Below are 22,135 nucleotides of genomic sequence, written 5' to 3'. Positions count from 1 at the left end.
AACACCATGGGACCACGCATCCGTCATACCGCTCAGGAAGGAGACGCGTTCTGTCTCCTAGAGATGAACGTACTTTGGTGCGAAAAGTGCAAATCAATCCCAGAACAACAACAAAAGACCGTATGAAGATGCTGGAGGAAACAGGTACAAAAGTATCTATATCCATAGTAAAACGAGTCCTATATCGACATAACCTGAAAGGCCGCTCAGCAAGGAAGAAGTCACTGCTCCAAAACTGCCATAAAAAAGCCAGACTACGGTTTGCAACTGCATATGGGGAAAAATAACGTACTTTTTGAAAAAAATGTCCTCTCGTCTGATGAAAAAAAATTGGAACTGTTTGGCCATAATGACCATTGTTATGTTTGGAGGAAAAAGGGGGAAGCTTGCAAGCCGAAGAAGCACGGGAGTGGCAGCATGATGTTGTGGGGTTGCTTTGCTGCAGGAGTGACTGGTGCACTTCACAAAATAGATGACATCATGAAGCAGGAAAATTATTTGAAGCAACATCTCAAGACATCAGTCAGGAAGTTAAAGCTTGGTCACAAATGTATCTTCCAAATGGACAATGACCCCAAAGTTGTGGCAAAATGGCTTAAGGACAACAAAGTCAAGGTATTGGAGTGTCCATCACAAAGCCCTGACCTCAATCCTATAAAAAATGTGTGGGCAGAACTGAAAAAGTGTGTGTGAGCAACGAGGCCTACAAACCTGACTTAGTTACACCAGCTCTGTCAGGAGGAATAGGCCAAAATTCACCCAACTTATTGTGGATGGCTATCCAAAACGTTTGACCCAAGTTAAACAATTTAAAAGCAATGCTACCAAATACTAATTGAGGGTATGTAAACTTCTGACCACTGGGAATGTGATTAAATAAATCAAATCTGAAATAAATTATTATCTCTACTATTATTCTGACATTTCACATTCTTAAAATAATCTGGTGATCCTAACTGACCTAAGACAGGGAATTTTGACTATGATTAAATGTTAGGAATTGTGAAAAACTGAGTAAATGTATTTGGCAAAGGTGTATGTAAACTTCCGACTTCACCTGTATGTGGCTAAATCTAGTGCGCCTACTGCGATGACCAAATGAAATAGCTCAAATGACCAATCGAATAGCTCAAATCATGACCCGGCCAGAGCAAAGCTGATACTAGAGAATTAATAACTTTTTTTAAAACCATTACCAGAGAGAGACTGTCAAAGAATATAGCAAAGAGCTGCTGTTTTTATGTGTGTTCATGTCTCAGATTTTATTCAGAAACACAAAACGTGCATCTCCCTACTTACACTCGCGCTGCAATGAATCAGTAGCGAAGTGTATCGATAGCATTTTTATTATTAGCAACAGCTAGTCATGTTTATTTTAATATCAAGGAATATTTCACTTTCTCTGGTCTTAGGAACAATATGCATATGGGCACGAGGTAGATGCGGTGCGACTCAGGTTTCGGCATCAAGTGGAATACAGTGTCCCCTCTCTCTGGTCAGTCTCACAGGAGGAACAGAAAGAAAGAGCTGGAACAGAAGGAGAGAGCTGGAACCGCAAGAGGCGGACCCTCTGCTGCTCTCTCCCTCCCTTCGCTGAGACTAATGCCTTGTTCAAAACAACTAGGAACTCGGAAATCCCTCTGATTTCAGTGCATTCTATACAACTAGGAACTGAAAAAAACTAGATCCGACTTGGGAAAATCGTTTTGAACAGTCATCCAACTAGGATTTCCAAGCCAGAAACTCGGGCATCTTTCTAGAGCTCTGACTTTTAGACCTGAAGGTCACTGAAGTCATTATTTCATCTCTAGTTCCCAGTTGTCTTGAAAGCACCATGAGTACCATCAGTCCCGTAAAATAGTAAAGCAAAGTATTTGCAAATTGTATCCACGATGAACAGTTTAATTAGGTATGGTTCAACTTTAGAACTACCCTGTCTCTGTTCCACATCCCAGTCGGTGGCGGTAATGCATCACTAAAGTTGGTTGCCAACCGCGATTTAAAAAACACTGAAGAAGTGTAAACGGAAGTGAACAGTGACCAAGACAAATTTCTACGTTAGCGTTTATATTGTTAATTAGACATGTATTACACCATGGAACTCAGAATATGAGTCATTTAACTGCAGAGTATCATAAACTTATCCCATGTAGTCTTTCATTCGCGTTGTAGACGGGCCTTGGTTGATCGATCTGTTATCTAGGTAACGCTAACTATCTAGCTGCTAATGTTAGCTAACAATGGCTAACTGTATGGTTTTTCACACTCAAATAGCCTCCATCATGGAGGTGTTAGCGAATGCAGCTGTGGCAGAGGTCTGTAAACTGGTAGACGATGACTATGCAGTGTTTCGTTTGGAAATAACTCAAAGCCAGAAAGAAAACAGCGCATTGCGAAGGAAAGTACAGCTACTCGAACTGAAGATGGTACGGGAACGCATCCTCGCCACTCGCCCCGGTAGTGTCAAAATCCTTGACCGATACAGAGGAATGGCAAGAGGTACAGTTTACCGAGGTTGAGGGGCCTGTCGCCCAGTTCACATCTGCACATGTTTGACTTTAGATGTGTTAACCACATATGGTTAACCATTGTCCAGAAACCTGATGTTAAATTTCATGACATTGGAGCCCACGCCAAATGAGCGTTTGAATCAGGAAAGTTCTCTCTCAGGACCTCGACAAGCCAGAATGTTGAATAAAATACGTTTATTTATTTTGCCTGATGTCTGTGCAGTTGGTCATTTTGCAGGTAGGAATGTTAGACAATATATCCAAAGAAATTATGATTATGTCAACTTTTTAAAATATGAATGCACTTCCAGCACATTTATCACCCATAGCGGTAAAGTAACATAAAATAACTGTATTCAACATACTGGCTTGTAAAGGTCGTGAGAATAAACTTTCCTTATCCAAACGCTCATTTGTGCCTTTAGTAGAATTCAATGTAATTCGACATAGTTTCCAGGCTAAGTTAACCGGAATTGGGTCTTGGTCAGTTTTTTGTTAGTATGCAATAATTCTCCTTCAGTATAAGTATTAAGCATTGACAGTAGATAACCTAACCACCTCTTTTCCTCCCAATCACTCTCTCTGGTGAAGGAAATCTCACTGGAGGCCACAGGAGCTTTGTGAAGCCAGCGGGACACAACACATGGAAAGATGACCAACCAATCACTGTTGATGAGGGGAGTGGAACCTCAACCAAGAATGTTATCGTGATAGAGGTTAATGTAATAGTATTACAGTACATCAAATGTGGCCAGTTTATTTCAGAAAAACTCCTCAGATATTTGCTTGCTTACATGTACATCCTCATTTATCTGCCATATGGGAGTTTGTGAGACTTCCCTATGACATTATTATCCAATTCTACTCATTTACTGGTAACAACCTCCCCTCTTCTTGTGTCAGTCTGCAAATGCAGAGGCTGCAGGTTCTGGGGTCAAGCTGGAGAGATCTGAAGGAGATGAGGACCCGCTGCACAGCAGAGACATCCAGTCTGGAGCAGCTCATGGAGTGGCGCTCCCTGTAGCCACCGAGGACTTCACCACCACTACTGCTGCGCCCCAGACCAGGACCCGATGCAGCATCACGGAGGTCAGTGGAACGCCGAACGCCGTCCTCAAGGCAGAGACGGAGACAGAAACAGAGACTTTAATTGTAACACAAAGGCTATTACACACAGGATCTAACCACCAATCAGACCCCGAGAGACTGGACTGTCTTCCTGCTCCACACTCAGAGCATTTAATGGTATTCCATCAGAGGCAGGGGACAGTTAATTCCCGTGGAGATGGTGATACATTAGACACTGGCGTTGATGATCTGTCTTGTTCTTACGCTACAGAGATGGACCCTGGCAACATTCCCTTGGGTTTAGAGACCCAGACTGATCTGTCTAGAGGGGACTGGAACCGGTACAGTAGTAGTGTATACTCTGAAGGGTGCCTAGATGAGAAAGGGAAGGTTATAGTCATAGATGAGGTGACTGTGAAAGTAGAGGGCGACGCTCCTCCCACATGGAATGCAAATAGTCACCTAGGAGATGAACACTCACAGGACAGAGATTTCTTAGATTACAGGGGAAATCTAAATGTCGCCACCCACCCTTTACACACGTTCAGGGATCGCGACCCAGTGTCCACATCAATGGCACCTTCCGATTCACACGGCCATGTGATTTTTGATCAGGTATTACATTTAAACGATAGGGCTGTAGCCCAGGCTCGTGGAGGGGGAGCAACAACGGTCGGGAAAGAGAAACTGGCTAACTGGAATGCAGACGAGACTCACTTAGGAGAAGGACACTCGCAGGGCAACACTAGTGACTTCTTAGACTACAGGGAAAGTTTAAAGACAAATCTAAATGTCGCAACCCACTCCCCGTTACACACAGTGTCCATGTCGATGGAACCTTCCGATTTGCACGGCCGTGTTTTTTCCAATCAGGTATTGAACTCAAACGACCAAAGGGCCAAGGCGCGGAGAGGTGGAGCAACAATGGGCGGAAAAGAGAAGCGGTTCCTCTGCATGTTCTGTAACAAAGGCTTCAGCTGCTCCCAGAAGGTGGAGATCCACCAGAGGGTCCACACAGGGGAGAAACCATTCAGCTGTACCCAGTGTCACATGTGCTTCACCCATGCTGGCAACCTGAAGAGGCACCAGAGGGTCCACACAGGGGAGAAACCTTTCAGCTGTGCTCAGTGTCATATGTGCTTCGCTCAGACTGGTGACCTGAAGAGGCACCAGAGAGTCCACACTGGAGAGAGGCCGTTCGCCTGTACGCACTGTGGGAAGAAGTTCTCAGAGAGGAGCTACCTCAGGATACACCAGCAGAAAAACCATCCCACTCTATAACATAGAAAGTAACCATTCCACTCGATAGCTTCTGATGTTTAGATCAAATGCTGCATTAAAGACAACAAATAATTGTAATTGTTGTTAGCAGAAAAGATCCACAGATGAATTTGGAATAACGAGAGTAAGATTTCAGTGTTGAATATTCCTGGGTAGAATATTGCATCCAGACATTGTTTCATATACAGTGAGGGAAAGAAGTATTTTATCCCCTGCTGATTTTGTATGTTTGCCCACTGACAAAGAAATGATCAGTCTATAATTTTAATGGTAGGTTTATTTGAACAGTGAGAGACAGAATAACAACAAAAAAATCCAGAGAAACGCATGTCAAAAATGTTATAAATTTATTTGCATTTTAGTGAGAGAAATACGTATTGACCCCTCTGCAAAACATGACTTAGTACTTGGTGGCAAAACCCTTGTTGGCAATCACAGAGGTCAGACATTTCTTGTAGTTGGCCACCAGGTTTGCACACATCTCAGGAGGGATTTTGTCCCACTCCTCTTTGCAGATCTTCTCCAAGTCAATAAGGTTTCGAGGCTGACGTTTGGCAACTCAAACCTTCAGCTCCCTCCACAGATTTTCTATGGGATTAAGGTCTGAAGACTGGCTAGGCCACTCCAGGACCTTATTGTGCTTCTTCTTGAGCCACTCCTTTGTTGCATTGGCCGTGTGTTTTGGGTCATTGTCATGCTGGAATATCCATCCACGACCCATTTTCAATGCCCTGGCTGAGGGAAGGAGGTTCTCACCCAAGATTTGACGGTACATTGCCCTGTCCATCGTGCCTTTGATGCGGTGAAGTTGTCCTGTCCCATTAGCAGAAAAACACCCCCAAAGCATAATGTTTCCACCTCCATGTCTGACGGTGGGGATGGTGTTCTTGGGGTCATAGGCAGCATCCCTCCTCCTCAAAACACGGCGAGTTGAGTTGATGCCAAAGAGCTCCATTTTGGTCTCATCTGATCACAACACTTTCACCCAGTTGTCCTCTGAATCATTCAGATGTTCATTGGCAAACTTCAGACGACCATGTATATGTGCTTTCTTGAGCAGGGGGACCTTGCGAGCGCTGCAGGATTTCAGTCCTTCACGGCGTAGTGTGTTACCAATTGTTTTCTTGGTGACTATGGTCCCAGCTGCCTTGAGATCATTGACAAGATCCTCCTGTGTAGTTCTGGGCTGATTCCTCACCATTCTCATGATTATTGCAACTCCACGAGGTGAGCTCTTGCATGGAGCCCCAGGCCGAGAACAGATGACAGTTCTTTTGTATTTCTTCCATTTGCAAATTATTGCACGAACCGTTGTCACCTTCTCACCAAGCTGCTTGGCGATGGTATTGTAGCCCATTCCAGCCTTGTGTAGGTCTACAATCTTGTCCCTGACATCCTTGGAGAGCTCTTTGGTCTTGGCCATGATGGAGAGTTTGGAATCGGATTGATTGCTTCTGTGGACAGGTGTCTTTTATACAGGTAACAAGCTGAGATTAGGAGCATTCCCTTTAAGAGTGTGCTCCTAATCTCAGCTCGTTACCTGTATAAAAGGCACCTGGGAGCCAGAAATCTTTCTGATTGAAAGGGGGTCAAATACTTTTTTCTCTCATTAAAATGCAAATCAATTTATATCATTTTTGACATGCTTTTTCTGGATTTTTTTGCTGTTATTCTGTCTCTCACTGTTCAAATAAACATACCATTAAAATTATAGACTGATCATTTCTTTGTCAGTGGGCAAACGTACAAAATCAGCAGGGGATCAAATACTTTTTTCCTCACTGTATAAGCCTAAAATGTCTGCTACATATTGTGTTTGTACTGCGTTGGTTATATAACTATTTAATTACTTCCATTCAACTTCTACTTTTTCCCAAGACACTTTTAATGAGAAAATTATTTAATTTATGCAGTTTATCAAGTTCATGATAATTTTTATTTGAGGCATGTGTATACTGTATGTAGTTTTCATGTGGTGTATTTTAAACTTGTTCATCTTTAATAAACACAAAATGGGACTTTTCATTCTAAGACTTTCACGTCACATCTGATCTCATCCTATTCTGCAAACACCGACAGCGCTTTTGAACCAATATACACTTACTAAATATACACTACAATTCTTCTTCTGAAACTCGTCAGTCTATTCTTCTTCTGAGAAATGAAGGCAATACCGTGTGAGAAATTGGCAAGAAACTAAAGATCTCGTACAACACTGTGTACTACTCCCTTCACAGAACAGCGCAAACAGGCTCTAACCAGAATAGAAAGAGTGGGAGGCCCCGGTTCACGACTGAGCAAGTGGACAAGTACATTAGAGTGTCTAGTTTGAGAAACAGACGCCTCACAAGTCCTCAACTGGCATCTTCATTAAATAGTACCCGCAAAACACGCGTCTCAGTGTCAACAGTGAAGAGGCGACTCCAGTATGCTTGCCTTCTAGGCAGAGTTCCTCTGTCCAGTATCTGTGTTCCCTGAGTCGCCTCTTCACTGTTGACGTTGAGACTGGTGTTTTGTAGGTACTATTTAATGAAGCTGCCAGTTGAGGACTTGTGAGGCGTCTGTTTCTCAAACTAGACACTCTAATGTACTTGTCCTCGGCTAGCGATTCTCTGGTCCTGCCCCTATAGTTCTGATTCAGAGACTGATGGCGCCTGAGTTTGACCCCCTTACCGATGCTGCCTTTAGCCTGCCTTCTATAGAATCTATCAACTGGAACATGAACCCTGTGACAATTGACACTCTCTAGCCTTCATCCTCCTTACACTCTCCTTATGTTAAACCAGACCTCAGACAATGCCAGTGCCTCAACACTAAATGGCTACACAAGCCCATTGACAAGTGACAGTAGTAGTAACGCCATCAGTAGATCCGGTGGCCATGATAAGCACATCCTGTGTTTGTTGTGTGGGAAAGCCTTCTGTTTCCCCAAACAGGTGGAGATCCACCAGAGGATGCACATGGGGAAAAATCTTTTGGCCTGTGTGAGAATATGTTCTCCCACCAGCACCAGCTGAAGATGCACCTGTAAGTCCATAAGGGAGAGAGACCATTTGCCTGTACACACTGCTGGAAGAGGTTCTCAGAGAGGAGCTACCTCAGGATACACCAGCAGAAAATGCACACAGTCCATGTATAGAGTATAGTGACGTAACATAGTACTAGTTAGTTTATTTGTAGTTAATTCTGTTGGTTTAGGATGTAGTAGGGAACTGGATGAGATTAACTGAGGAAAGAATGAGTATGATGAGACAGAGTAGATGATTGTGATGGTTGGTGTGATGGTGTCTGTAAAAATGCTTCACTGATGAAGAGTGACAACCTTGTCCTGTTTGATGGTCATGTTTTATAATGAGGAATTGAGTGCCTATGTTTACTTGACATTAAATAGTGTGTAATGTAATGACAGTGTTAAATATGAATTTGATCAAAAGCGAGGGTACCAGATTTATAGAAAAGGTCAAGTGTTACCATAGTGAGATTGGTTATTCTACTAGTCACGTATCGTTTTGTGCAATAAAAGTACGGTACTTCATGTTGTGAGCGTATGACTATTTTGTTGAAATTAAGGTTTTTCTTATCTCAGTTGAACCAAAACATACTTAATTTGAGTCAACACATTGCCATTCTTTTTTAGAATCTCCAATGACTCCATATTGTTTGGTACTTGAATCAGTGTTAGAGATGTGTTTGACTGTGGTTAACATTTTATCATGTCATGTTTCTGTGTGTACAGCGAAGAGTTTCTTATATAAACCTTCATGCTTTTCTTTTCAATTTGTCTTTACAGTCTGCAGTCCATGAGGACCTGCTGATATCCGGTGTTGCTGGCACTTGAGGAGCGGGACACTAATCTGGACCCCTATAAGAAATCCAGCTATGCCCTCAGACGAACCATCAAACAAGCAAAGTGTCAATACAGGATTAAGATTGAATCATACTGCACCTTCTCTGACGCTCGTCGGATGTGGCAGGGCTTGGAAACTATTACGGACTACAAATGGAAACCCTGCCGCGAGCTGCCCAGTGATGCGAGCCTACCAGACGAGCTAAATGCCTTTTATTCTCGCTTCAAGGCAAGCAATACATAAGCATGCACGAGATTACCAGCTGTTCTGGATGACTGTGTGATAATGCTCTCTGTAGCTGATGTGAGCAAGATCTTTAAACAGGTCAACGTTCACAAAGACACGGGGCCAGATGGATTACCAGGACGTGTACTCAAAGCATGCGCAGACCAACTGGCAAGTGTCTTCACGGACATTTTCAATCTCTCCCTGACTGAGTCTGTAATACCTACATGTTTCAAGCAGACCACCATGGTTCCTGTGCTCAAGGAAGTAAAGGTAACCTGCCTAAATGATTACCGCCCCGTAACAATCATGTCGTTAGCCATGATGTGCTTTGAAAGGCTGGTCATGGCTCCCATCAACAGCATCATCACAGATACCCTAGACCCACTCCAATTAGCATACTGCCCTAAAGATCCACAGATGATGCAATCTCAATCGTACTCCACACTGCCCTTTCCCACCTGGACAAAAGGAACACCTATGTGAGAATGCTATTCATTGACTCATTGTGCCCACGAAGCTCATCACTAAGCTAAGGACCCTGGGACTAAACACCTCCCTCTGCAACTGGATCCTGGACTTCCTGACGGGCCGCCCCCAGGTGGTAAGGGTAGGCAACAACACGTCTGCCGCGCTGATCCTCAACACTGGGGCCCCTCAGTGGTGTGTACTTAGTCCCCTCCTGTACTCCCTGTTCACCCACGACTGCGTGGCCAAACACCATCATTAAGTTTGCTGATGACACAACAGTGGAAGGCCTGATCACCGACAACAATGAGACAGCCTATAGGAACGAGGTCAGAGAACTGTCAGTGTGGTGCCAGGACAACAACCTCTCCCTCAATATGAGCAAGACAAAGGAGCTAATCGTGGACTACAGGAAAATTTGGGCCGAACAGGCTCCCGTTAACATCAACGGGGCTGTAGTGGAGCGGTTCAAAAGTTTCAAGTTCCTTGGTGTCCAAATCACCAATGATCTATCATGGTGCTAACACGCCAAGACAGTCGTGAGGAGGGCATGACAAAACCTTTTCCCCCTCAGGAGACTGAAAAGATTTGGTATGAGTCCCCAGATCTTCAAAAAGTTCTACAGCTGCACCATCAAGATCATCCTGACCGGTAGAATCACCGCCTGGTATGGCATCTGACCGTAAGACGCTACAGAGGGTAGTGCATACGGCCCAGTACATCACTGGGGCCAAGCTTCCTGCAATCCAGGACCTATATATTAGGTGGTTTCAGAGGAAAGCCCATAACATGGTCAGAGACTCCAGTCACCCAAGTCATTGACTGTTTTCTTTGCTACAGAACGGCAAGCGGTACCGGAGCGCCAAGCCTAGGACCAAAAGGCTCCTCAACAGCTTCTACCCCCAAGCTATAAGACTGCTGAACAATTAATCAAACAGCCACGGGATTATTACATTGACACCCCCCCCCCCCTCCTCCATTTGTTTTATTGCTACTTGCTGTTTATTATCTATGCATAGTCACTTCACCCATACCTATATGTACAAATTGCCTTTAACCTGTACCCCCGCACACTGACTCTGTACCGCTACCCCTTGTATATAGCCTTGTTATTGTTATGTTATTGTGTTACTTATTTTTTACTTTAGTTTGTTTGGTAAATGTTTTTTGTTGTTGTTTTTTAAAACTTTTTTACTCCTTTTTTCTCCCCAATTTTGTGGTATCCAATTGGTAGTAGTTACAGTCCTGTCTCATCGCGGCAACTCCTGTATGGACTCGGGAGAGGCAATGGTCGCGAGCCAAGCATCCCCCGAAACACAACCCAACCGAGCCGCACTGCTTCTTGACACAACGCACATCCAACCCGGAAGCCAGTCGCACCAATGTGTCGGAGGAAACACTGTACACCTGGCGACCTGGTCAGCGTGCACTGTGCCCGGCCCGCCACAGGAGTCGCTAGTGCGCGATGAGACAAGGATATCCCTGCTGGCCAAACCCTCCCTAGCCCGGACGACGCTAGGCCAATTGTGTCGCGGCCAGCTGCAACAGAGCCTGGGCTCGAACCCAGATTCTCTAGTGGCACAGCTAGACCACTGCGCCACCCTGGAAGCCCTTGTAAATATTTTCTTAACTCTTCTTGAAATGTACTGTTGGTTAAGGGCTTGTAAGTAAGCATTTCAGGGTAACTTGTTGTATTTGGCGCATGTGACAAAGTTTGATTTGATTTTCCTCTCCTGAAAACCCTGAGCAGTCGAGAGATGGTGAACTCAGAAATTGAACCTGAGAAAAATGATTTGTAAGATCCTGCGCTAAGAGGTGAGGTGAAGTCTTCCAAGCCTCAACCGAATCACCAGGAAAATACTAGAGATGACTTGGGCCCAGTGGGAGTACAATTCTTGAGGAGAATGCTAACAGATACATTGTGATATAGCTAGTTAGCATTGGCTTGCGAAACTAGCTCTAACTTCCATACTGCACATAAAAATGGTATCCACTAGTTCATCTGCCTGGGGAAGTAGTATCCTGAAGTATCCCTTTAAATTGTACTGTACAGATGGAATGGAAATCCCAGGAGATTGAATTGGTAGTAGCAGCAGATAAGTTTTTGGGTGTCATATTTGAATGTAGAAGGAACTACGGGGGTTTTGAGAGAAGGGGTTCCAGCCTCCCAGACTGATGGTGTTGATGTAGGACCTGTTAGGGCCAAAGTAGTGTGAAGGGGTGGTGGAGTGTGTTGGGGGATAATGCTATATAGAGAGCAATTTTAATGGTGTCTTTTCATAGGCTCTAAAACCCTCCATGGTTTGTTGTACAAAGCCTATAGGGAAATTAATGGAGTTTTTGTAGGGTTTTTGGATAAATGCCGGAAATAAGGTGTGTGGTAAACACAGGTTGTGTCTGAATACCCATACCAGTGTACTATATACTTAAACTGCATGGTATGTACTCATCTCAGTGCTAGAGGCGTCACTACAGACCCTGGTTCGATTCCAGGCAGTATCACAACCAGCCGTTATTGGGAGTCCCAAAGGGCGGCTCACAATTGGCCCAGCGTCGTCCAGGTTAGGCCATCATTGTAAATAAGAATTTGTTCTTAACAGACTTGCCTAGTTAAATAAAGGTATAAAACAAATTGTCTCATACTATTTATGACAATGTTTAGTAAAAAGTATGCGTTATGTAGCAACCTCCTTTGATATGGCTTCGCAGATATAAACCAGAAAGTGAATCCTCAAAAATCTCTCGATACACAGTTCTAAATCCAAATATCATCCCTATTTATAAATCTGTTTTCAAATATGTTCAATTCCAATGGTCATGATAACTTTAAGGACAACAAAACACACATTACATTTTAACCGAGACTCTTTGCTCGTCTTCTTTGCCAGCTTAAAAAACAATGTTTTACTTCCAGAGAACTATGATATCTCAATGTCCTCCTTTTTTCCCAGTTTGAATATATTGTGGGTGTGAAATGTCCAAAACGTTTACAATTCATTCATACTACGCGAGAAGCCGAAATGACTATGACATCCAGGCATTTAAAGCATACAACATTTTCAAAATATCACATACTATAAAACAAAACAAAAATCACATACTCAAACGGCCTTTTTTAATTTAAGATGTAGTATGGGTATTTGGATACAACCACTGGCTTAGATCTTAAACGTTTTGTTCTATGACAATCTTAATCAGCTAACATCAAGGCCTAAATTGTACTTTTTGGTCCACCAGCAGGTACAGGAAAAAATCTACCAGCCACTCAGATTTTTTTAATCAGTCAAATTATTTTTGGGCCATAATTACATACACGGATGACCATGCTTTGTAATGTTTATAATACAAATGTATTAGTAAGAAGTAACGTGGTATATTACTAAATTTCACAAAAACAATTGTGACTTCAGTCTTTTAACCAAAATATCAGATGATGTTTCCCTTTTTTGTGAACAAATGTGCAATGCACTTTCCGAACAGTGAACAGCAGCAATACGCAACAAAGCGTCTACCCGGCCGGAAAACGACACGAAGAAGTAGTAAACGGAACTGAACAGTGATCAAGAACAATTTCCACGTTAGCGTTTTTTTGTTATTTAGACATTTATTAACACCCTGGAACTCAAAATAGGATTAATTTAACTGCACAGCATAACTTATGTATCCCTGGTAGTGTTTAATTCGCGTTGAAGACAGTACTTGGTTGATATAGGTGATATAGTTCATGATAGTTAGCTGCTAACGTTAGCTAACAATGGCTACCTGTAACTCAAACGTTATGATTTTTCACACTCAAATAGCCTCCGTCATGGAGGTACTAGCGAATGCGGCCGTTGCAGAGATATGTAAACTCGTAGACGACGACTATGCAGTGTTTCGTTTGGAAATAACTCAAAGCCAGAAAGAAAACAGGGCATTGCGGAGGAAACTACAGCTACAGGAACTGAAGGTGGGACGGGAGCGCGCCGAGAGGACAACGCGAGAGCGCGTCTTCGCCAGTCGTCCCAGTAGTGTCAAGATCCTCGATAGATACAGAGGAATGACAAGAGGTAGGCTACACTTTGCAGAACACCGAGGCTGCGGGGCCTGTTGTCCCGTTCCCCTCTGCGCATGTGCTCAGATGTCTTACCCAGAGTTTGGTCTTGGTCAGTTTTTGGATAGTATGCCATACTTCCCCTATCGTGCATTTTTTTCCCCATGTTACCTTTTATTTTACCAGGCAGGTTAATTAATAAGAAATAGTTATTGCCCAAAGACTATTCTAACCAGATTTTTGATGTAATATATTTACTATTGTTATGCTCAATTAAAATAATGTGATGGATGGAACAAAATCAATAAATGTCATGAATTTATTATAAGTGTTACATTACATCCAGTGCCGTATTACCAAACAGCACGCAGCGCATGTGTCTTAACCTCCAGGGCCCCCCACCAATATTTTGGGGGCCCCAATATTTTGCTGGGGGAGGTCGGGCTCCCCCAGATAGCATATGAAAGCACCAGTTTGGGGGCATTGAGCAAATGTTAACATGCCGCTGGCCAAGAACAGAGCAGCACGTTTTGCTCTTCACTGTAGTCAGAGGGCTAATTTCAATGCTATATATGCCAGTCTTTCTTGGCTAAAAGTTTAGGAGAGACCGACTTCATTGCTTCTCGTTTTTATAAGAAACAATGTGTTGAAAATTCGTAATTGTTTTCATTGTCAACTTACACACAACACTGACACACACACTTAACCCACCAGACATGTCACCAGGTCCAGAACAAATTCAAGGAAATGTATAGTATTATACAGAGCCAGGATTGCATGGAACTCCCATCTCATATAGCGCAAGTGAACAGCATATCTGTTGTTTAAAAAAAAAAAAATGAATAATGCAACACCTCACCACTAATGTTGCCTCAAATTTTCTTGGGGAACTCAGCAAATGTTTGGTCTTTGTTTGGGAAACTTGAACGTTGTGAGTTGTACCCTGCAAACTGAAGGGATTTCTTCTGAGCAGCAGTCCTTCGATGAGGTTTAACGGCGGTTGGCATCCAATAAATGTTGCATTACCGCCACCTACTAGACTGAAGTACAACACCCTTATACTTTTGCTTAAATAAATAAATAAATACCCTACCATCTAACACTACACAAAAGAAGAAAAAAAAGAAAAAAAGATCACCACTATTTAAAACTATTTTCGTGCTACCTCAGGCCAACAACCTGAAAGGATGGGACACCACCACTTAACACACCCTGTAACTCTTTTGATGTCAAGTCTCGCACACCCAAATATCTCTCTGCAGTTTTCTGTGACCTACATTCCATCCCCGCAGTACAGTTGATGACCATTTCTATAAATGCTAAAAATCCAGTCTTACTGAAACATATATCACTTGTTGGCCTATCTCTCTGTATTGGTACAAATCTACTACTCACACCACTCCAATCAGGATCCATCCACCTTGACCCATCTTCCTCTACTTTCTTCACTTGCCTCAGCATATGACAACTTCTGCACTACTCTAACCCTGGAAACCTCAGCCCGAGTCTCTCGAACAGGACATTTCTGATCCCCAGTCCCATGGGCACCCCTACAATTAACACATACCACTACTTTCCCTAATGCTATACATTCCTTTGTCTCATGCCGTTCTGCACACTTCTCACACCTAGGAACTTCCCTCCTAAACACTGCTGCCACATGCCCAGAGCAGCAGTCCTGGAGGAGGTGGTTGTGGGTTGGTTGTGGGTCACCTGGAGGTCAGGCCCCCCCAGATAGAGTACAATCAGGTCATAAACTATAGCAAATGTGTAGAATTGCAGGGAATTCGGTTAAAAACTCAAAACGTTTCTCTCAGCCTCATGGCAAAATTTGTACAATATCATGAGATTAGCTATAAAACGGTACATTTTTCTCTCTACCTCATGGCAAAATGTGTAGAATTGCAGGAAATGAGCTAAATGTGTAAAATAGCATGAGATTATCTATAAAACTGCACATTTGCCCTGGAGGTACAGTGGGGTCCGATATTATTGACACCTTTGATAAAGATGAGAAAAAATGACTGTAAAATATATTATTAAAATACTGAACTATATTGTATGACTTTTTTGGAGATGGAGGGTGTATATTATTTTCACCACCACTGATGGTCATGTCAGCTGACTAAAGCACCGCTTCTAATCCAAGTGACAATGCTGTTTAGCAAACTCCAGGTGTTTTCCTTTTTTGGATGACATTAAAATAGAGCTCTTTAGTCACGCACACCAGTGGTGGGCTTGGTGTTGAAATGAGGATGCATGAGCAGAAAATAACCCCATACCTACTGTAATATATGGTGGTGGATCTTTGATGTTATGGCTCTATTTTTTTGTTTGATGTTATGGCCCAAGGACCAGTGGAAGTAAGCGCAGACGAAGGGTATCAATAATCTGGAAGGATTCTGTATGGAGAAATGGTCTATAGCCTTGTTCACATTGGCAGTTTGAAGTGACTACATTTTTTTCCCTTGCGTATCTGATTTGAATCTGATCATTTACCTACATTCTGACAGCCAAAAAGCACATTGAATCAGATATTTCAAGCCATACAAGTCTGATTCCTGGCCATGCGACTTGTGTCTGAACAGTCAAATCTGATTTATTTGCCCTCGAGTGGTTTTTAAGACATATTTGGCATATCTTGTTGCTTGCTAGCTACTCTGCTGACAGTTTTGACAAGATTATGTGGTAGCGAACTAGCTTGTTCATCGTTTACAAACAAATGAGTGAATATGCTAGAAAGCTAAATGTCTTCCCAGCCAGCTAGTTGACTGCTGTGACTAGCCAAAAAGGACTCATTTTGAAAGTTGGATCTTTAAAAGCCTTCATAGCAGGCATGGTTGTCACCTTAGCTTGCTACATAACTTCTGAGTGATAGGAAGCAGGTGCACCACCACCAATCAACCTACACAACTGTGCACACACCCGCCGTTGCTATGACAACTAGCATAGCCATTTCAGGAAATTACTGATTTGAGCGTCAAGGCCTTCAGCGTGAACAAGGCTTTACATCCTTCTCAATGTGTTCTCCAACTCAAAAAACATTAGGAAAAGGCTCCCTGCCATTATCCTCATAAGGTGAGGTATTGAAAACAGTAGTGTCAATAATTTGGACCCCTACCCTTTTTGAGGATTGTATTTATTACTTGTTAAACCAAATCGATTTCTCAGAGCAATTGTATTATTATAATTCCCTCTTTTTTTGGAGCATACAATAAAGTTCAGTATTTTAAGGGTTTATTTTATACAGTCATTTATGTTCATTTTTATTATTAAGGGTGTCAATAATTTCGGACCCCACTGTAGATGCCCCGGGGCCCCAGATGTGATAGTCCAGCCCTGCTTACAGCTTTGCCAATTGTAGACAGTGTCATTAGTGTACAATATAGTGTTGAGCATTGACCGTACCTAATTTAACCACCCGTTTTCCCCCAATAACTCTCTTAGGTGAAGGACATCTCACTGGAGGCCACAGGAGCTTTGTGAAACCAACGGGACACAAAACATGGAGAGATTACCAACCCATAGCTATAGATGAGGGGAGTGGAACCTCAAACCAACATGTTATCCTGATAGAGGTTTGTGTAACATGACAGTACATCAAATGTGTCCCGTTTATTTCAGAAAGACTCCCCTCAGCTATACACTTGCTTACATGGACATCCTTATTTATCTGCCATAGGGGAGCTTGTGAGACTTCTCTATGACATTGTTATCCAATTCAACTCATGTACCAATAATAACCTCCTCTCTTCTTGTGTCAGTCTGCAGATGCAGAGGCTGCTAGTCCTGGAGGATCGTCTCTGGTCAAACAGGAGAGGACTGAAGGAGAGGAGGACCCACGACACAGCAGAGCCATCCAGATTGGAGCGGTTGGAGTGGCGCCCCCTGTAGCTACGGAGGACTTCGCCTCCGCGCCCCAGTCTAGGGCTCAATGCAGCATCACGGAGGTCAGTGGAACGCCGAATGCCGTCCTGAAGTCAGAGAAAGACACAGAGACATTAGCTGTAACACAAAGGTTCTTACACACAGGACCTGACCAAATGTCAGACCCAGAGAGACTGGAGTTGGGACCACTGGGCTGTCCTCCTGCTCCTGGCTCAGAGTATTTACTTTACGGTAACCCGAGCCTGAGGACGGTTCATTCCCATGGGGACTCACGTGACGTGTTGGAGACTGGCAATGATCTGTCTTGTTCTTACACAACAGAGATGGATCCTGTCAACATGCCCTTGGGTTTAGAGACACAGACTGATCTGTCTAGAGGGGACTGGAAACAGTACAGTAGTAGCGTATACTCTGAAGGGTGCCTAGATAAGAAAGGGGAGGTTATAGTCATAGATGAGAGGACTGTGAAGGGCGAAGCTCCTCTGACATGGAATGTAGATGAGACTCACTTAGTAGTAGGACACTCACAAGGCAGAGATTTCTTAGATTACAGAGAAAGCTTAGAGACTAATCCAAATGTTGCTTCCCATTCCCCTTTACACACGCTCAGGGATCTCAACCCAGTGTCCACGTCAATGGGGCCTTCCGATTCACAGAGCCGGGACTTTTTCGATCAGGTATTGAACTCAAAGGATCAAAGGGCCAAGGCTCGGGGAGGGGGACCAACATCAGGCAATAGTAAAGAGAAGCGGTTCTGTAATGAAGGCTTCAATTGCCCCCAGAAGGTAGAGATCCATCAGAGGGTCCACATAGGAGTGAAACCCTTCAGCTGTACCCAGTGTCATATGCACTTTGCTGAGGCTGGCAACCTGAAGAGGCACCAGAGGGTCCACACAGGGGAGAAACCCTTCAGCTGTGTTCAGTGTCACATGCACTTCGCCCGGACGGGTGACCTGAAGAGGCACCAGAGGGTCCACACAGGGGAGAAACCCTTCAGCTGTACCCAGTGTCACATGCGCTTCGCCCAGGCTGGCAACCTAAAGATGCACCTGAAGGTCCACACGGGAGAAAGGCCATTTGCCTGTCCTCACTGCGGGAAGAGGTTTTCAGAGAGGAGATGCCTCAGGATACACCAGCAGAAAAAACATTCCATTTTATAATAAAGAAACCATTCCACTCAATAGCTTCTGACTCTTAGATCTAACCCTGCATTAAAGACCAGGATTAATTTACATTGTAGTCAGCAGATGCATTTGAAGTAACGAATGTAACAGATTTCAGTGTTGAATATTCCTGTGTAAATATTGCATCCAGACATTGTGTGATACAATGCATTCAATTCAAGTATTTTTCAACATTTTGTTACTTTACATCCTTATTCTAATATTGATTTTATATCTTTTCTTCATCAACCTACAGACAATACCCCATAATGACAAATCAAAAAGTGTTATTTTTTTATTTTTGCAAATTTATAAAAAAAAAAACTGAAGTATGACTTTACATAAGTATTCAGACCCTTTACTCAGCACTTTGTTGAAGCACCTTTGGCCTCAATTACATCCTTGAGTCTTCTCACACACAGGTGTTCCTTTCCAAATCATGTCCAATCAATTGGATTTACCTCAGGTAAACTCCAAGTTGTAGAAATGATGATCAATGGAAACAGGATGCACCTGAGCTCAATTTCGAGTCTCATAGCAAAGGGTCTGAATTTGCAAACATTTCTAAAAACCTGTTTTCGCTTTGTCATTATGGGGTATTATATGTCAATTGATGAGGAAAAATAATTATTTAATCCATTTTAAAATAAGGCTATAACATAACAAAATGTGGATGAAGTCAAGTGGTCTCAATAGTTTCCGAATGCACTGTTTTATAAGCATAATATACAATGAACAAAAAACATGAATGTGAAGTGTTGGTCCCATGTTTCATGAGCTGAAATAAAAGATCACAGAACTTTACCATATGCACAAAAAGGTTATTTCTCTCAAATTATGTGCACTAATTTGTTTACATTCCTGTTAATGAGTTTCTCCTCTGACAAGATAGTCCATCCACCTGACAGGTGTGGCATTTCAAGAAACTGATTAAACAGCATGATCATTACACAGGAGCATCTTGTACTGGAGACAATAAAAGGCCACTTTTAAATGTACAGTTTTGTCACACAAGTTTTTCTACCTCCCTATTTCTCACCAATTTCAATGTTGTCTCATCGCTGAAACTCCCCAACGGGCTCGGGAGGCGAAGGTGGAGTTATGCGTCCTCCGAAACATGCCCCGCCTTTGAGGGAGCATGCAATTGGCATGCTGACTGCAGGAATGTCCACCTGAGCTGTTACCAGAGAATTGAATGTTCACTTCTCTACCATAAGCCGCCTCAGCGGTTTGCTGATGTCAACGTTGTCAACAGAATGCTCCATGGTGGCGGAGGGCTGATGATATGGGCAAGCATAAGCTACAGACAACAAACACAATTGCATTTTATTCGTAGCTATTTGAATACAGAGATAGCATAACTAGATCCTGAGGCCTATTGTCTTGCCATTCATCTGCCGCCAACGTCTCATGTTTCAGCATGATAATGCACTGCCCCATGTCACAAGCATCTATACACAATTCCTGGAAGCTGAACATCCAGGTGCACTTTTGCAAACTTCAGAGGTGCAGCAATGCTTTTTTTGGACAGCAGTGGCTTCTTCCGTGGTGTCCTCCCATGACCGCAATTCTTGTTTAGTGTTTTACGTATCGTAAACTCGTCAGCAGAGATGTTAGCATGTCCCAGAGATTTCTGGAAGACTTTAGCTGACACTCTAGGATTATTCTTAACCTCATTGAGCATTCTAGGCTGTGCTCTTGCAGTATTCTTTCCCATAAGGCCACTCCTAGAGAGAGTAGCAACATTGCTGAATTTTCTCCATTTATAAACAATGTGTCTTACTGTGGACTGATGAACGTCAATGCTTTTAGAGATACTTTTGTAACCCTTTCCAGCTTCATGCAAGTTAACAATTCTTAATCTTAGGTCTTGTGAGATCTCTTTTGTTTGAGGCATGGTTCACATCAGGCAATGCTTCTAGTGAATAGCAACCTCAAATTTTGTGAGTATTTTTTTATAGGGCAAGGCAGCTCTAAACAACATCTCCAATCTCGTCTCATTGTTTGGACTCCAGGTTAGCTGACTCCTGACTCCAATTAGCTTTTGGAGAAGTCATTAGCATAGGGGTTCACATACTTTTCTCAAACTACACTGTAAATGTGTAAATTATGTATTCAATATAGACAAAAAAGGATGTGTGTGTTATTAGATTAAGCACAGTATATTTGTCTATGGTTGTGATTTAGATGATCAGATTGCATTTTATGACCAATTTATGCAGAAATCCAGGTAATTCTAAAGGGTTCATATACTTTTTCTTGCCACTGTATATGAACTGCTGCATGTTGCATTCATATTTTTGTTCAGTGTATATAATCCTAAAATGTCTGTTCCATATTGTGTTTGTACTGTGTAGGCTATATGTTCACATGCCTATTTCATTCAATTACTTTATTTCTTTCCCAAGACACTTTTAATGAGAAAATGAATGCAGTTGATCAAATTCATGCAGATTTTTTGTTGATGTGTGTGATTTTCATATGGTGTATGTCGTGGACTTATTGTCATCAAAAGGAGAGCCTTTTACATTTCTTCAAAACAAGTAAACTTTGTTATTTAATTACTGCAGTAATGGAGCTTCTCAACGAGCCCCCGTGATTCTTTGAGAGCCCAACCAGCAGGACTAAGCCACAGCATTTTATAGCGAAGTCCATCCTCCTGGATGTTCATGACAAATCACAGATGTATAGAATGGGTCACGAGGTTAGGATTCGTATGAAAGATACTAATAATTAACAGCAAACAGTATCTGCTGTAAAGACTGATCTCATTGTGTAGAAACCAGAGTCTGGACCCCAGCTCCATACTGGAGCCATCGGAAATCATCTGTCAGTGTTAAATCTCCCAGAGGCCCATCCTCAGTAGAACACACACAGATGAACGTGTTTTCTTAGAACCCCCTATTCTGTTGCATAAAACAACCATTTGATGCATTAACAGTATTGTAACAATCTTGCCATATGTATTTAAAACTTGTTTAATAAACACAAAATGGGACTTTTCATTCTAACACTTTCATTGATTCTCTTTAGTATACATCACATCTGATCTCACCATATTCTGCATAAACCCAACAGTGCTTATAACCAATATACCCACACAAACACCTACTGAATGTCAAAATAGGTTAGTTAGTTTTGTCTGACTTTTGACTTATCATAGCTGACTCATATTTACCCACAACATCATATTTATGTCCACCATGAAAGGTTTAACAACAATGAAGTCATTCTGTAACTACAGTATATGACTCAAACATATTGGGGATGGGTAAAGACTCCATTTTGAAAGTGTGTTTATTTGTGTGTATGTACCTGAGGATGTGTATGTCTGTGTAATCTGTATCACCTCTCTTCCAGGAGGAGGAGGGTCCAGAGGTGCTGCTGGTGAAGGACGAGGGTCTGGGGAACCCTGAGGGGGAGGACAACCAGACTACACCTCCTCCTGAACCCACAGAGGAACCAGCTGAGCAGCACAGGACCACACACAGTCTCACTGAGGTGAGCCCACTGTGAACTACTGTCTATATGGTATTAGGTCAGGGCCCATATCCTCAAAGCCTCAGAGTAGGAGTGCTGATCTAGGATCAGATTAGCCTTTTCGATCATACTGAATAAGACTACATAGACAGGTGGGGACCTGATCCTCGA

General features: G+C 42.7%; 2 protein-coding genes across 3 annotated transcripts; both read left to right on the top strand.

Annotated features, from left to right (window-relative positions):
- The first annotated feature begins 2,017 nt into the window (after nucleotides 1-2,017).
- On the top strand, nucleotides 2,018-12,023 carry LOC135507654 (zinc finger protein 76-like). Of its 2 annotated transcripts, XM_064927243.1 has the most exons (4): nucleotides 2,018-2,499; nucleotides 3,102-3,226; nucleotides 3,414-3,599; nucleotides 8,650-12,023. In XM_064927243.1, exons 1-4 carry the CDS (start codon nucleotides 2,241-2,243, stop codon nucleotides 8,695-8,697), a joined length of 618 nt encoding a protein of 205 aa, XP_064783315.1. In that variant the 5' UTR covers nucleotides 2,018-2,240; the 3' UTR covers nucleotides 8,698-12,023. The 2 variants fall into 2 exon arrangements, with proteins under 2 accessions (XP_064783315.1, XP_064783314.1); XM_064927242.1 differs by lacking the exon at nucleotides 8,650-12,023 and having other exon boundaries at nucleotides 3,414-6,884.
- A 906-nt stretch (nucleotides 12,024-12,929) lies between these two features.
- Nucleotides 12,930-21,495, top strand: LOC135507621 (zinc finger protein 35-like). Its single transcript, XM_064927179.1, has 3 exons — nucleotides 12,930-13,449; nucleotides 16,881-17,011; nucleotides 17,198-21,495. The coding sequence occupies exons 1-3, from the start codon at nucleotides 13,155-13,157 to the stop codon at nucleotides 18,479-18,481; spliced, it is 1,710 nt and encodes a 569-aa protein (XP_064783251.1). The 5' UTR covers nucleotides 12,930-13,154; the 3' UTR covers nucleotides 18,482-21,495.
- The last annotated feature ends 640 nt before the right edge of the window (nucleotides 21,496-22,135 follow it).

The sequence above is a fragment of the Oncorhynchus masou genome, chromosome 21 (genome assembly GCF_036934945.1).
Source record: "Oncorhynchus masou masou isolate Uvic2021 chromosome 21, UVic_Omas_1.1, whole genome shotgun sequence".
In the NCBI taxonomy this organism is placed as follows: Eukaryota; Metazoa; Chordata; class Actinopteri; order Salmoniformes; family Salmonidae; genus Oncorhynchus; species Oncorhynchus masou.
Note: the sequence above shows the minus strand (reverse complement) of the source record. Positions and strands in the feature narration are given on the sequence as shown.